The 14433-nt window shown below is 44.8% G+C and overlaps 1 protein-coding gene across 2 annotated transcripts in view; it reads left to right on the top strand.

The window, feature by feature from the left end:
• Positions 1-11898, top strand: part of ARR3 (arrestin 3) — a 30779-nt gene extending 18881 nt beyond the window's left edge. The window contains exons 4-18 of one of the 2 annotated variants that reach the window (XM_059732762.1): positions 173-233; positions 721-765; positions 1288-1487; positions 2454-2513; positions 2767-2834; positions 3211-3346; positions 4150-4234; positions 4918-4990; positions 5784-5921; positions 6610-6693; positions 7517-7540; positions 8231-8283; positions 9468-9477; positions 10872-10874; positions 11461-11898. In XM_059732762.1, coding sequence (XP_059588745.1) covers positions 173-233; positions 721-765; positions 1288-1487; positions 2454-2513; positions 2767-2834; positions 3211-3346; positions 4150-4234; positions 4918-4990; positions 5784-5921; positions 6610-6693; positions 7517-7540; positions 8231-8283; positions 9468-9477; positions 10872-10874; positions 11461-11560 — 1140 coding nt within the window. In that variant the 3' untranslated portion in view covers positions 11561-11898. Of the gene's footprint in view, positions 1-172; positions 234-720; positions 766-1287; positions 1488-2453; positions 2514-2766; positions 2835-3210; positions 3347-4149; positions 4235-4917; positions 4991-5783; positions 5922-6609; positions 6694-7516; positions 7541-8230 lie in introns of both variants that reach the window. The other variant, XM_059732761.1, reaches the window with a different exon arrangement.
• Positions 11899-14433: the final 2535 nt, after the last annotated feature.

The raw sequence follows: 14433 nt of genomic DNA, 5'->3' as shown, positions 1-14433 counted from the left end.
CTTAAATGATGAAAGCTTTTCTGCTAAACTGGATAATTAGAGATTATGAGAGCTCCAATCAATAATCCCAGCCAAGGCTACATGCTTGAGAACTGCCAGGGACTGACTAGAAAACAATAACCTGTTTATTTTCTGTCCTTGCATCTGTTCTTCCACTTCACACTGCTTCCAGCTCTCCATCTACCTGGGGAAGAGAGATTTTGTGGATCATGTTGATTATGTAGAACCTGTAGGTGAGTAACTTTATCTTTGCCTTGTAAGCCAGAATCCTTTACATATGCCATTGCATCTCATTGCTGTGTAGCTGGCTGTTCAACCACAGACAGTTTTGAGGGGCCAGATCCACAGCGTGTAGTTTATTCCTATCAGAATAAGCAATAGGAAGAAGTTAAACCTGTGAGAGGCAATTATCTCCACTTCCTGCAAATGTCTGTAATAAAAGGCAAAAGCCCCAGAGGCAGAAAAATCTAGACTCCCAGAGCAAACATGTCACTATATTTTTTAGAGTATTTTAGGAAGTGTCATGAGCTATTTAACATGCAGTTCCAATGTGACAGAGCTTTTGTTTTTAGAGCTGGAGAAAGGAGATCATTTTGGTGACTAAATTTTATGGGTAAATTGTATTTTTAGAAGGTTGCTTCCAGCACTTGCAACCTCCCTGGCAAGTTCCTTCCTGCTGTAAAAGCTGACCTCGCTCATGCTTTGTGTGCTTCCTTGCAGATGGTGTCATCTTGATTGATCCTGAATATCTGAAGGATAGAAAAGGTACATTTCTGTACTAACAAGACACAGGCATTGAGGCTGTAATGAGAAGATCTCAAAAGTGATGCAATGGGTTATTTTTTAGCACATGTGATTGTCAAATGCCTGCTGGCAGTCCAGTGAGTCTCCTAGTTCAAAGCTACTAATGAAAAGAAGCCCCCTCTCTCTCGTTTTCTACTCTCTACTCCTCCCTTCTTCTATCTGAGGGACTGATTCTGAAGGTATAAGAGCCTAGAAGAAACAATTTAATGGATCTTCCTATCTCTAGACTGAGCTTTAGAAACTTATCCCTAGAAAACTGGGTCAAGTTTCTGCTTGTGTGAATTGAATCAGATTGGGTCAGATTTCTGCTCATATGACTTTGTTTTTAATTCTGAAGAGTCGTTAAATATGGTCTCTTCTGTCTCCTCAGCCCATGTACTCTACCTGCCATTTTGTTATCTCCATTCTTTCTTTTTGCTTCGCTCTTTTGTTTTCCCTAACCCTTTCCTCTTTTAATTTCCATCTCTCCTGCACTGGCTCCAGTTTTTGTGACCCTGACATGTGCATTCCGCTATGGCCGAGATGATCTGGATGTTATCGGTTTGAGCTTCAGGAAGGATATCTGTGCCATGGCCAATCAGATTTATCCTTCTGTGCCAAAACAGGCACCAGCAACCCTCACTCCATTGCAGGAAAAGCTGATGAAGAAGTTGGGCGAGAATGCTTACCCTTTCACTTTTGAGGTAGGAACTACTTGAACTGCAGGGCACTTTCAGTAAGAGTGAAGGACCATTTCTTGGTCTACACAGATGCTCTGGGGCTGTGAAGCAGTAGTTATTTGTATGCCGAATAAAATGAGACGGGATCTGTGGCAACTAAGTCAAGAGTATAACTCCTGCTGATATCCTCTGCTCTGTCAAGATGAACATGAGTCGTCAGTGTGATAAATCATCAGCAAACCTAACCGCACTGTATCATGCATCAGCAGATGCATGACAAAAAGAACCAAGGAGGTGATACTTCCCCTCTATGCGGCATTTGGAGACTGCAGTCAGATGGTCAAACTGCAGTTGGAGTACTTTGTCCAGTTTTGGGCACTGTACTTTAAGACAGATGTGGATAACCTCAAGAGGGTCCAGAGGAGGGCCACTCGTATGGTTAAGGGTTTACAGGCCAAGCCCTATGAGGAGAGACTAAGGGACTTGTACCTTTTCAGCCATAGCAAGGCTGCAAGGTGATCTTGTGGCCGCCTACAAATTCATTAGGGGGACGCAGCAAGGAATCAGAGATGCTCTGTTCACCGGGGCACCTCTTGGGGTAACAGGGAACAATGGGCACAAACCGACAGAGAGCAGATTTAGGCTAGACATTGGGAAAAACTTATTCACGGTAAGGGTGGCCAAAATTTGGAATGGGCTTCCAAGGGAGGTGGTACTCTCCCCTACCTTGGGGGTCTTTAAGAGGAGGTTGGATAGGCATCTGGCTGGGGTCATCTGACCCCAGCACTCTTTCCTGCCCAGGCAGGGGGTTGGAGTTGATGATCTGTTGAGGTCCCTTCTGACCCTAGCATCTATAAATCAATGCAGGTATCACTATGCTGGTGGAAAATGGAGTGAGGATTTTCCTTGGGGAAGTGGAGAAGGAACTTAGTCAGAAACAGCTAGGGGAGAGGTTTGGTGTTTTTGATAAAGATTTCCTTTCTCCTCCAGATTCCAACCAACTTGCCCTGCTCAGTCACTCTCCAGCCAGGGCCAGATGATGCTGGAAAGGTGAGTTACGGTCTCAGACTCATTTCACACTCCCTGTTGGTCAGAAGGACAGAGCTGGTCAGGTGTATTTAGAACAGCTGCCCCCAGCAAGCAAAAGCAAGCTTGTTCCCAAGGGCAGATACCCACTACTAGGATGGGGAGGAGATGTGAATAAGTAAAACCATAAGTGCTTTTCATCCCAGAGGGAAGTTGAGGGAAACTACCCCCTCAGGCCAAGGCCCAATAACCTCTATACTGCACATATTTCCTTCAGGCCTGCGGAGTGGACTTTGAAGTCAAAGGATTTTGTGCTGAAAATCTGGAGGAGAAAATTCACAAGAGGTATTTCCAGAGGATCCTCTCCTTTTCTCATGCCTCTGAGGCAAAAGGACCAAGTCTCTTCCAAGGTCACATCCCTGCAAAGGGCTTACCTTGGATTTGCACTTCTAACTGAGGTCTGCCTCAGTCCTGGTTTGTGCTTTTTGATTTAAGCTCCTGTTTTTATTTCTGATGCCTCTTAAGAACAGACTGTTGTTTGTACCTGACACCAGAGGTCAGAAAGAAGGGCAGACTCTGTTGAAGAAAGCCTGCTTTCCTTCATTCTTATAGATCAAACTGGAGCCAGAGGGCCGTTATGGGTGGACTCCCCCCGGGGAGGCCCAATCCTCTACTGTCTCTGTGGTGTGCCTCAGGGCCTGGTCATTTCTCATCCCTGCAGGAATTCAGTGAGGCTGGTGATCCGAAAAGTCCAGTTTGCTCCACTAAACTTGGGTCCAGCCCCAAAGGCAGAGACTACTAAGCAGTTCATAATGTCTGACAAGCCACTGTACCTTGAGGCCTCGCTGGATAAAGAGGTTGGTACACCTGCACGGAGTCTGCCCCTGCAGCCTGCTGCACATCACAGAGCGATACTCTCTGAACCCTTACTACTGGGTGCTTTCCCTTCCCTTAAGAACTTGGCATATGCTGCCCTCTCCCTTGGCTGCTGTAGACTGTTTACAGCAAAAATACTGAGCTAGGAAACAGCCTCTGAGAGTGAGTCTCCCTACCTTCCAAGTCTCCTGACCTATGAGACTCTTTGTGCCTCATATTCTGGAGGTCAGAGCTCCACATCTGGGCCTTAGCAGCTGCAGCATTCTGATCCCAGGGACTGCTTTGGGGTTAGCAGGATTGCCCCTGGGACTCAAGAGTCTTTAGTGCTCTCTGAAGAGCCTCACGGCATTTGTCACTGGTTTGCAAACAAATCTGGGAGCTTCACCCCAGCCTGGACCTTGTAAAAGCTGTTTCACCCTAGTGTAACTTTAAAGGGGGTTTAGTGAGAATACAGAGGATTTATCTTCTGTATCTAAATTTCTGCTGCCAGGAAACAGCCCCTTTTTAACAAACCTGAGGGTCAAGAGGGGTTTGGAACTCTGACTGAGCATGATTTCTTCCTTCTCCATGGATGGAAAGGGAAAGGTCTTGTTACATGTTGCATATGCATTTCCTGTGGGTCCCAGCATCCTCACGTTTCATGCCACAAACCTCTCCCAGTCTATTTTAGTCCTTGCTTTGGTGCCTATCAATCACTACAATGTGAGCACCTGCTTGGGTGCATAACACTTGGCTATTTCAAGTTCAGCAGCTCACAACATAACCAACCCCATTGTGATTGCAGATCTATTACCATGGTGACCCAATCAGTGTCAATGTTAACATCAACAACGCCACATCCAAGATTGTGAAAAAAATTAAAATAACAGGTACAATGCACCCCCCAGGCCTCAGCTGAATGTTTTCCCTGCTGCAGTCCTGCCTGCTTCCATATCCCACTTTCATCCTCCTCCACCCTGCCCTTCATCCTCCACTTTGCATATGCCCTACACATGAACCTTTAAAACTCCTCAGGGTTCTGACTGTATAAATAAATGCACCCGTGGGCTCTAAATCTCACTTCTTCCATGCCCCATCAATAGGTGAGCCATGCTGTCTGGATAGCAAGCCTGAAGGCCTCACCTGTTCTCTTCTTTTTTACTGACCTAAGCAAAACCAGGAGCCTGGACTTCCTCTGACTTGGACCATTTTCTTGCCATTGTAGTTTCTTTGACCGCAGTGGTGTCATTCCTGACGGACACCAGTGTATATGAGAGAGAACCACACTCAATTTGAGGGCTACATTAGAGAGTCGATAGTTTTATTAGCCACGATTTGTCCTGTAGTTCTTATGTTTTTCTTAGAGCTCAAGCTGATGGGGGTGGATGAGATACAGGAGACAAGTGGCTTGCACTCCGTGTGTCATGCTCCATGTGGACTGACTAGGAAAATCTCTGGGAACTTCCCCTTGCTTTCAAAGGCCCTGGAAGAAAGGAGGATGTGTGTACATGCCTACATACAGTAGCCGATGTCACTACTGTGATAACATTGTTTTCTCTTTCTCTCTCATCAGTGGAGCAGATCACAGATGTGGTTCTCTTTTCATTGGACAAATATACCAAGATTGTATGTAATGAAGAGATAAAGTAAGTAAGAGGGAGTAGCAGGTGTTATCCCTTGAACTTGGCTGGCTAGCAGAGAAGAGATGACATTGCTTCAGTTACAGCTTAAGATCCTCTAGCTCTAGGGAGGCCCCAAGGGGAACTGGGAAGTGGCTCAGGCCTCAGACAAACCTGGGTTCTGTTCCTAGCTCTACCTAATGGGGGTGACTTCAGGCAAGTCCTTTTCTCCTTGAAGGAAGAGGAATATGATAAGAGTGACATGAAATGAGAGAGGGCAGGAAGGGACATTCTGATGGGTGAAAATAGAGGCATCATATATAGTAAATACTGAAAAACCAAATAAGAGTTTTGGAAAAGATATCAGCCCCCCTCACCCAGCATTAGCCAGCATCTAACTGGGGTTTAGGTGGAAATGGCCAGAGGGCAGATTATCACACAACTGCCCCCTGCAGGGATTCTTATGTCTTCCTCTTGAGTGTATTATGCTGGCCACTGTTAGAGATGGGTCCAGGCCAGTCTGGTCTAGCCATTCTTATGTTCCTCTGTAAAAGAAGAGGTATAGATTGAAGGGAAAAGGGTGAAAGGATGGTAAAAGGAAGGACACTGGGAACAAGGAAAGGAGGGACATAGGGAGGGGGGGGTGTAAGCTGCAAGGGAGGGATGTGAATCACTCAGGGGTTGTAGCCTGATCCAGCCCAAGCACAGCTGCTCGGGGTCTACAATCACTGGCTGTTCTGTGGCACAGCAGCAGGCTACCCAGGATCCCAGGTTTCCAACATTTCAGCTGTTTTGAGCTTTCTTCTCTGCACCCTTGCAGTGAAACGGTGGCTGCCAATTCCACCGTCTCTAAAAGCTACACAGTGACCCCCACCCTGGCCGCCAACCGTCAGCAGCGTGGCCTGGCACTCGATGGCAAACTGAAGCATGGGGACACCAACCTGGCCTCCAGCACCATGTAAGAGATGGACCTCCTCCCTGCCACCACTGCTTATTCTTTGCTCTCTTTGCCTGTCTTATCAGTGTCTAGAGGCCAGAGAGAAACTTTGCCAGTGCAGCCCCCACTGCTGCTATCCCTACACAGGGTCCCACCACATGGCAATGCTCCTCAGTCAGTCCTGGTCTGAGTTGGTCTTTGTGTTTCTGTTTCTAAGATGCTCCTGAGCTGAGATTTAGTCATGCTGGATAATCAGGAGATTCTGTGATGGGTACAGATACCCACTGGTTCATGATGAGATATAAACCCATGATCCTGACCATGCCCTTTAAAAGAGCCTGCAGCACTCTACATGAAAGCAAGTGCATCAGCTCTGGTGCTGAGATTAAATTCCAGCTGAGGCAGTTATGTTCACCCCCTAGAAACTCTTCCACAGTCTCTGTTAGATATGCTGTTCTTCTCTTCCCAGCCTGTTCTGCAGTATCGCTGTGTGCTGTTACACGCTTGCTTCACTGTGTACTGCTACACACACAGTTTATTGTCTGCAAGATGGGGCACTATGAACATGATGGATCTAAAGCAAGTGTGGCAGCATAGGGATGACTGAAACCTGTCTCAGAATGCTGTGAACTAGGCCCACTCTACTGATCTGGTATATCATATACCAGAGAGTGCTTTTTTGACAGTCCTTCTCTGCTATTTCTTGTAGCCTAAGACCTGGCATGGAGAAAGAGGTTCTGGGGATCCTGGTCTCCTACATTGTGAAGGTCACCTTGGTGGTATCCAGAGGAGGGTGAGCCTCATTCTGAGATTTAGACTGGGAGCTTCTTGGGGCAGGGACTGTCCTTTGGTTCTGTGTCAGCACACAGCTCACTGGGGTGCTGGTCCATGTCTGAGACTTCTGATTGCTACCACAACACCACTGCTACCAGTAACAGCAACACACAGGTGATGAAGTAACAATATCCAAGGAAATAGCTCAGTACCTGGGCTTCTTAGTTTATCATTGGACCACCTTATACCCTACCAAACCTTGGGGTAACCAGGTGTTGCCCCATCTTCATGTTATCCATTCTATATGTGAAATCTAATCTGAATGTGAACCTTGGATTCTCTACCCTTTCACTCACAGGTCATGTCCCCATTTATGCCCCTGAACCTCACACTTACTTATTATACAGCATCCTCTAATGCCTATTATCCTTCCTTAGAACAGGAGGATAGCAAGAGGCCTCTGGAGGTGGATACCTGGTGCTTATAGAAATGCCATCTGTTGCTCTATCCCACTCTTTCAGACAGCCCTAATCATGATACGCTGAAACTGTGCCAACTGGGAAAAGGAATACTGTCTGTCTGCTCAGCTGAGTCTCCAGTGACCTTTTCACACCTCTTGGTTGTTGTCCCATTAGTGGAGAGACTCTTGACACATTATATGACATCCACTATTGGCACACCTAGCTACCATGACAGCAACTAGAAATCACATAACCAAGATAATGGTGATAAAATGAAAAACCTCCTTCTGCTTAAGATGCTATTTTCTACTCCTTCATGATACTTGTATTTGTTTTATTATTCTTTGGATGAATTCTGTGTTCTTTCTTTCATTTCCACAGCATCCTGGGAGATCTCACTTCAAGGTAAAAAATGAGTCCATTGACTGTTATCTAATGGAGTCCCTCCTCACAAATCTTGGAACTGGGATGGTGACAGGGGCCCAGTTACAGCGATGAATACTGAGCAACTTCCATCCACACACACACTTTCACACTTTACATGTGGATATGATTGTCAAAGCCCCACACAATCTGTATAGTGCTGTCCTGCATCCCTTGCATGGTGTATCCTCTTCTATAGGAGCTTTTGTTCCTTGTCTGGCTGTTAATGTGGTTATTTAGTAAACAACTTGTACTAAGAGAACATTATTGGAAGGTGAGGAGACATCTGATTATGCGGAAGTTCTTTGTCTAGCCCAAATCATGATTCAGAGGTCTGACCTCTCTGCAATTCACTCTGTGAGCTGAATTTTGAACCCCCACATTGAAAACTGAGGGATTCTTCACAGTGAACATGCAGCTGCTCCCTACCCTGTTCAGGCCTCACAAAAGTTAAACTTCAGTTATGCTTATTATATTGTTAATGATCTTTTTATTGCAAAGTACTGAGGGATGTTTCTGTGCAAGGGATCTATAAGCAAGAAAAAGACAGAGACAGCTGTATCTCTATTCACACTCATGGCAGTCTTTTAAAGTCCAGGGAGTTAACACACTCTTCCTTCCTGACTATCCCTGTGTAATTCTTCCCTTCAAGTGATATGTTTTTTCTTTTAGTGATGTTGGTGTTGAGTTGCCACTTATTCTCATGCACCCAAAGCCAACTGATGGTGAGTGATTAAGCTACAATACCATTTCCATGAAAGAAATAGCAGGAAGGAATAAGATGCATGTTCACAGGGGGGCATCAAAAGACTTACAACATTTTTTCCCCTTTGGCCTGTTGAAGCAGCTCATGAAAATGAACTCAAATTGAAACGAACCCTAAAGCCTTCTCCAAGGGGAGCAGTTTGGTTAACCCTTCTCCTGTTTCCCTGCTTCTTGTGTGGTTAACATGGAAGGTCCAACAATTCTTGAGAGGCTTCTATTATTCCCACCCTAAAATTAAACTGAGCTTCTACACTTTCTGAAACTGGCCGTCACTGGGTTCTCATGATGTCCTCTACAGTGTGCTATTGATACCATAAGCAATGTGAAAAAGCACTGCCTGTGTTTTACAGAGTCCATTGTGACCCATGGCTTTAGAAATAAGAAGATCTACTCCCACTTACTTTTCAGCCCTGTTCTGCCTATGTAAGGCCATGCAGCAAGTGCAAACTATAAAATGCTTCAGGGAATGTTTGCAAAGGGGTTGCTATGCCTCTAGATTTTGACAGGACCATCTTGTTTCCTTCAAGCTTGGTTTGCAGAAGATGTATCATCATCATCAAAACTGAATATTGCATTTTAACATCAATGCCATAGGTTTGTGTTGAAGGAACTAATTGTAGGGGTGGTAATCTTGTGGCCAGCCAAGAGCTGAGGCCATTCATTTGGGGGATTATTAGTCCCATTTTGCAATTGCAGATTTGAACCACTAACCACAGGACAAAGAATGGGTGGTCTGTGAACTAAACTTGATGCTTATTTAGCATAATTGAAAGGAAACAGTTATACTAAATCTGAAACTCAATCATGTTTGTAAAAGCAATGGGATTAGCCAAGTATCAACTGAACCTGTTATCCAAACTTCTCTCATGAGAGTCTTATTCACTGAGAGGGAAAAGTATTGATTTTTTCTTGAGAGAGAGGGTATAAAACGTTCAAAATATTGCACTCTGTGAAATATCTGATCTTCCACTGTAATCAGGAAACTAAAATAGAGCAGCCATTTTCAGTTCTTTGCCTCAGAACGTGTCCTTCCTTCAGAAACATATCAACACCAAGAATATGTGCTTTTTGAAATGTCTGTCTCAAACTAATTAGTGTCGATTTTTCTTTGCTGCTTTGTGGTGCATTTACAACTGGACCATAGACGTGCCAAGGTAAGACAAAGTCTTTTCAGAGTTTATACTGCCATTTTCTATAAACATTGTTAAGTAAACTCATCAAACACAGCTGTGATGAAATAATATGCTCCAAGTCCAATGTGTGGTTACGGAGCCATCCTATGACTATCTGAGACGAAAAGATACAGGCCTTGAAGACTTGTATTCTTGCATCAGAACAGAAACTGTGTGACATTATAGCTAAAATGAGAAACCAGAGAGGGCCAGGAGAAATCACTGCTGAGCAAGGGCATATGTTTTGTAGTTTCACTTTATTTTGAGGGTTTCTGATTTTCCTTCCCTTTGTGGAAATCAGAAGACTCTGTTGTTCAAGACCCAAATCTTTACACTACTTCATTGTTTTCTGGAAAGAGTTCCTGTCAGTGACTCAGTTTCATTGGTTTATGCGCTGCATGGAGCTCTGGTAAATTTTCTCTGTGCTAGTCCAGATTTCCATCTCTGGCACCTATCAGCACAGCTGGGGACACAGACAATAGCTGTCCCATTGCTGTTGTTTTCTTGGTAATTCCAGCAGACTGTAGGTCATTGAAGTTCAGTGGCTGCTGGAAGCTGTGCTCAAAAGACACTGGCCTATAAGCAAATTGCAACCTAAAAAAAAAAAGTACAATTGTATGCGGAGAGACCAGATGGATTCTTTACAGCAGTAAATCCTGTAGCTATAGTAACTGGCATAGGAAGTAATTAAAACACCCAAGGACTATCCCAACAGTACCTAAACCCAGGAGGAGAATTCCACCAAATCCCACCACATGCCAACAGGCTGAGTTAGCCTTACAAGATGAAGGCCTGCATTCCCCTGGTAATTCTGTTTAGCTCCAGGATAATCTGTCCAAATCATTTCTACTGTAGAAGTCCACTTCTACAGCTGGCAGATATCTGTGTCAATCAAAGTTTAACTCCATTACAAAAACGCCCTCTGAGATATCCCACCATGCTAAGTCCATCTGTAGCATTGTGATGTGCAAGCCACAGATTCCATCTGCCCAGGAATTTGATCCTTCATTGCAGGACCATGAAAGTCCCATGTTTTTGTCTTGTTGCATCCTGGAAGCTGCTACTGGGAGAGAGATGCTGCTGCTCAGGAGATGTGCATAGACATGCATGAAAATCAGAATATTTTGAGGACAGGTAGAGCCAGGGAGCTCTGTCAAGCATTTTCACACCAAAGAACATCTGACTTTGAGGACCCAATTAGGTTATTTCCTCCTCTTAGCCAGAAGGACCTTGCTGATCTGTCCCATTGCTGCCCTCTTTTATTCCATGCAGAATTTGCTGAGTTATTTTGAATTTTTGAAACCTTGTCTTGCTGATCTTCTTTTCTTCTTTATTTCCCATCTGTTTTGTGGCTCTTTCTGCACTTCTCTTACCAGGAGGTACCTAATACTTTCTCTGTCCACTTTTTGGGTTTTGATATAATCCTGTGATTTAAGAAATCTCTTTAGAAGCAGGGGGTGTATGTATGCATCACTGAGGGTCCTGGGTTTAACAGCATTGCCATTTCTGGTAGAATGCCTGTTGAACAACTACTTACTGTTCACCAGCCCATCTGGTGTATTGCAGTCAGTGAATTCTTTACAGCAGGAAGTCCTGTAGCTGAAGTAATCAGTGCAGGAAATAATGAAAAACACCAAGAACTGTTCTAACAGAACACATGGCACCAACCTCACCTGCAAGTGTTCAGAGTTCCCTTGGGTTGAACCTGAGTGTGTAGAGGCAACAAAGCATTCCTGAGCTGGGAAGGTACACAGAGGAGTCCTCTGAGACCGGCTATTAACAGAATGGGCGTTAGCTGGGTGTTGAGTCCATGTTAGGACTCTGGAACTAGTCCTTTTGGTCTGAGAAGGGGCTTTGCCCTTTTCACTGCCCTCCTTAGGACTTTCATACTGTGCTGCCAAGGCAGATGGTGTTTCACCAAAGGCCCAGTTCTGAAACCTTACCATACTCTGTTCTGCTTTGCAGTGAGGAGGACATTGTGATAGAGGAATTTGCTCGCCAGAATCTCCAGGGGGAAAAGGATGATGAAGATGACAAGGAGGAAGCTGACAAAGAAGGAAGTTAACTTGCTACCTGGCCAAACTAGAGTAGTGACCAGTCACCAATCTAGTACACCAGAGCGTGGGACATAGATCTGGTAGTGCAGTCTACAATGTGCTGTGAAAGTACTCAAACCAGTGTTATATTTGTGATGTAATTAATTCTTGTATCTACTTTCCTTCTCACCCCCCCCAACTGATCATTGCACTAGTCCTGATTCCAATGGCATAAACAGACCATATATGTACTAGTGATAAACAGTAACACTCTTTGTATGAAATTGTCATGTCTTGATAGAACAGGAGTCTAAGCCATTTCCACTCACCAGCTGACAGACCTTTATAAATAAAAGGTTCAATTAGAGATGGGATGCTCCATTTTTCTTGGTGTCTATTTTACCTTCTCCTTCTGTTCTCTCCCTTTCCCTCCTTCAGGCAAAGTGTATCTTGGGTAAGTTGGGAATGAATGTGAGGAAAAGGGATGACATATAATAGGGTCTTTCTCCAGGGCCTACAGACATAGCCCACTTGGTCCCAGAAGCCTCTGTCTGGTAATTTATTTGAGAGAAAGAATCATGTCATCTACTGGAGCATCAGGGCCAATCACCACCACACCGGGAGGAGAGATTTGTTTTTAGGTTACCAATACATTACCTTTGTCTGTTCCAGCCACCTCCTGCCCCATTTTGGAAGATGGGGTCAGATGGGGTAGAATATTTCCTCGGTTGCATTTCTTCTTAATAGCAAACAGAAACCAGCAATAGTTTACATGGAAAATAAACTGCTGAGAGTCCCCTGGTGTGAAAGGAGCTACCTGTTTGCAAAAGAAAGGAGGTCTGGCCCTTACCTGCTGGTCCTGACTAGCACAGCAAGTTCATATTCTGAATGGGACAGTGGCTTTTAATCAGTCCTATTAAACCCATTAATTAATTAATTAAACCCAGCTTTGAATGTTCACTAACAGATAAAGCTCTTGTAGGGCTGTATTTACCTCTGAGGGGTGGTTCTTTAAGAAACTTGCATTGAAAAGGGAGAAGAATGAGGTTTCAGCTCCCAGCCAACGAATCTAGCTGTTACAGATTCATTTGCATGTTTTTGCAAAGGCTACACAATTACTTTTTTTTTTTCACATACTCTGAATATAAATGTTGAGAAGAGATGTAAGACTACAGTGAAGTCCAGAGAGCAACTGCCAGGCACGCATTCACTAACACCACTCCAAACTGAGTAATACAGCACACAGCATATGCCCTGCTCTTGTCACTAAAGGCAAATGAGACGGGTTGAACTGGGAGCAGTACTGCCATAGTACTCCGGGACAGTAAGATTACTTGGAGACTAACCTATATTTCTAAGTCCAGAGCTAGCCTGCACAGCATAGGAAACATGGCAGCTGAAGGGTGATGACGGCTAGTCGTAAGGTGGAGCGGGCAATTACTTTAACTAACAATTTTAACTGATGGGATATCAAGGAAACATATTACATTCTGTTCCTGTCACTTGCCTGAATGCTGCAACGTTCTTCAGTATCTTTCTAAATAAAAAAGCTGTAAACTAAAATGTGCTGGAATCAAGTTTCTTTTTGCTTTTGTTTTAGTATGAGCTTTTCCTGCCTAGGCAGCGAAGAGCCTGGAGGCAAGAGGCCAAGATGAAGCACAAGTTCCTATTGCTTTTCCACAACCTTGTCACCAACACAGACCCAATCTTCCACAGATGGGCCAAGGTGTCACACATGTTTTTTGATCAATGTGGTATGAAGGGAGAATGGATTTAGGTCTAGGATATGCTGTAAACTATCCCTGCAATATACATGCAACACCCTCTATCAGCCACAGCCTGCTGAGCGGTTTGTCTGCTCTAGAATCAGGTGATGTGATGGAGCTGGGATCTCTCTCCCCACTTCTCCCAAGTTCCCAGCTGGTATCTTTTGGCTTATATGAAATTACAGGAAGAGAAAGCATTTACTGGACCTGGTGACTGGCATGGCCCAACTGTAAGGAAAACTTCTCAATATTCAGCCAGGTAAAACTTGAGGCAATTATGTGCTGAATAATGCCTGAATTAATTAATTCGGCCCTGCTCTTTGGCACTGGCTGAAGAAAAGATGGTACCAGTGAGATTGTACTGGTCATTAACCTTTGACTGTAAACATGACAACAGTTGACTACAACTCCTGGAGGGTGCTGCAGCCAGAGTCAAGTGCGTTATGATAAGCTAGATACTGCATAACATGGTTCCTTGACATCTCTTGCCATATCAGCAAGTGCAGAGGCTAGAAACCGTGCCGTATTTTAAATAGAATTTTACAGAACTTGGGATTTGGAGCCAAATATGGTAAAAACTAATGCACTCGACGGTCTCTCCTGTTAGTTATGAAATGCTGTGTTTTGCACTTTCCCCATGTTTCATCCTGCTGCGCTGAGGAAGCTTCAATGAGGAAGCAGGAGTTTTTTGGCAGTCAGCAAGGTTTGGCAGCTGGGTGTTTCTGCTGAGATGGGCACCGCTAAGGTGAACTGTTGTGCTCAGACTCCAGCCCAAGTACCCCAGGGGGGACAAGGGGGTAGTTCCCAGCTTGCCAGCTGTCTGCACGCTCTAGCAGACCAGGTGACTTCAGTGCCAGCCCAAGCTGCTCTTGCTCCACGGAGGCATTGTGGTCCAGGGAACTGAGAGGTGTCACAGGCCTCAGACAAGCCCAGGGACTCCTCCTGCCTCCCCCTGCCTGAGGTAACCTTGGGCAAGCCCCTTTTTCCCCAGCTTCATAGTTTCATAGTTGGTAGGGTCGGAAGGGAACCTGAGCAGATCATCAAGTCCGACCCCCTGCCATGGCAGGAAAGAGTACTGGGGGCAAACAACCCTGGCAAAGTGTTCATCCAGCTTCCTCTTAAAGACCCCCAGGGTA

Source organism: Alligator mississippiensis, chromosome 8 (genome assembly GCF_030867095.1).
Source record: "Alligator mississippiensis isolate rAllMis1 chromosome 8, rAllMis1, whole genome shotgun sequence".
Taxonomy (NCBI): domain Eukaryota; kingdom Metazoa; phylum Chordata; order Crocodylia; family Alligatoridae; genus Alligator; species Alligator mississippiensis.
The sequence above is the reverse complement of the archived record's forward strand: the minus strand, read 5'-3'. Positions and strand labels throughout refer to the sequence as shown.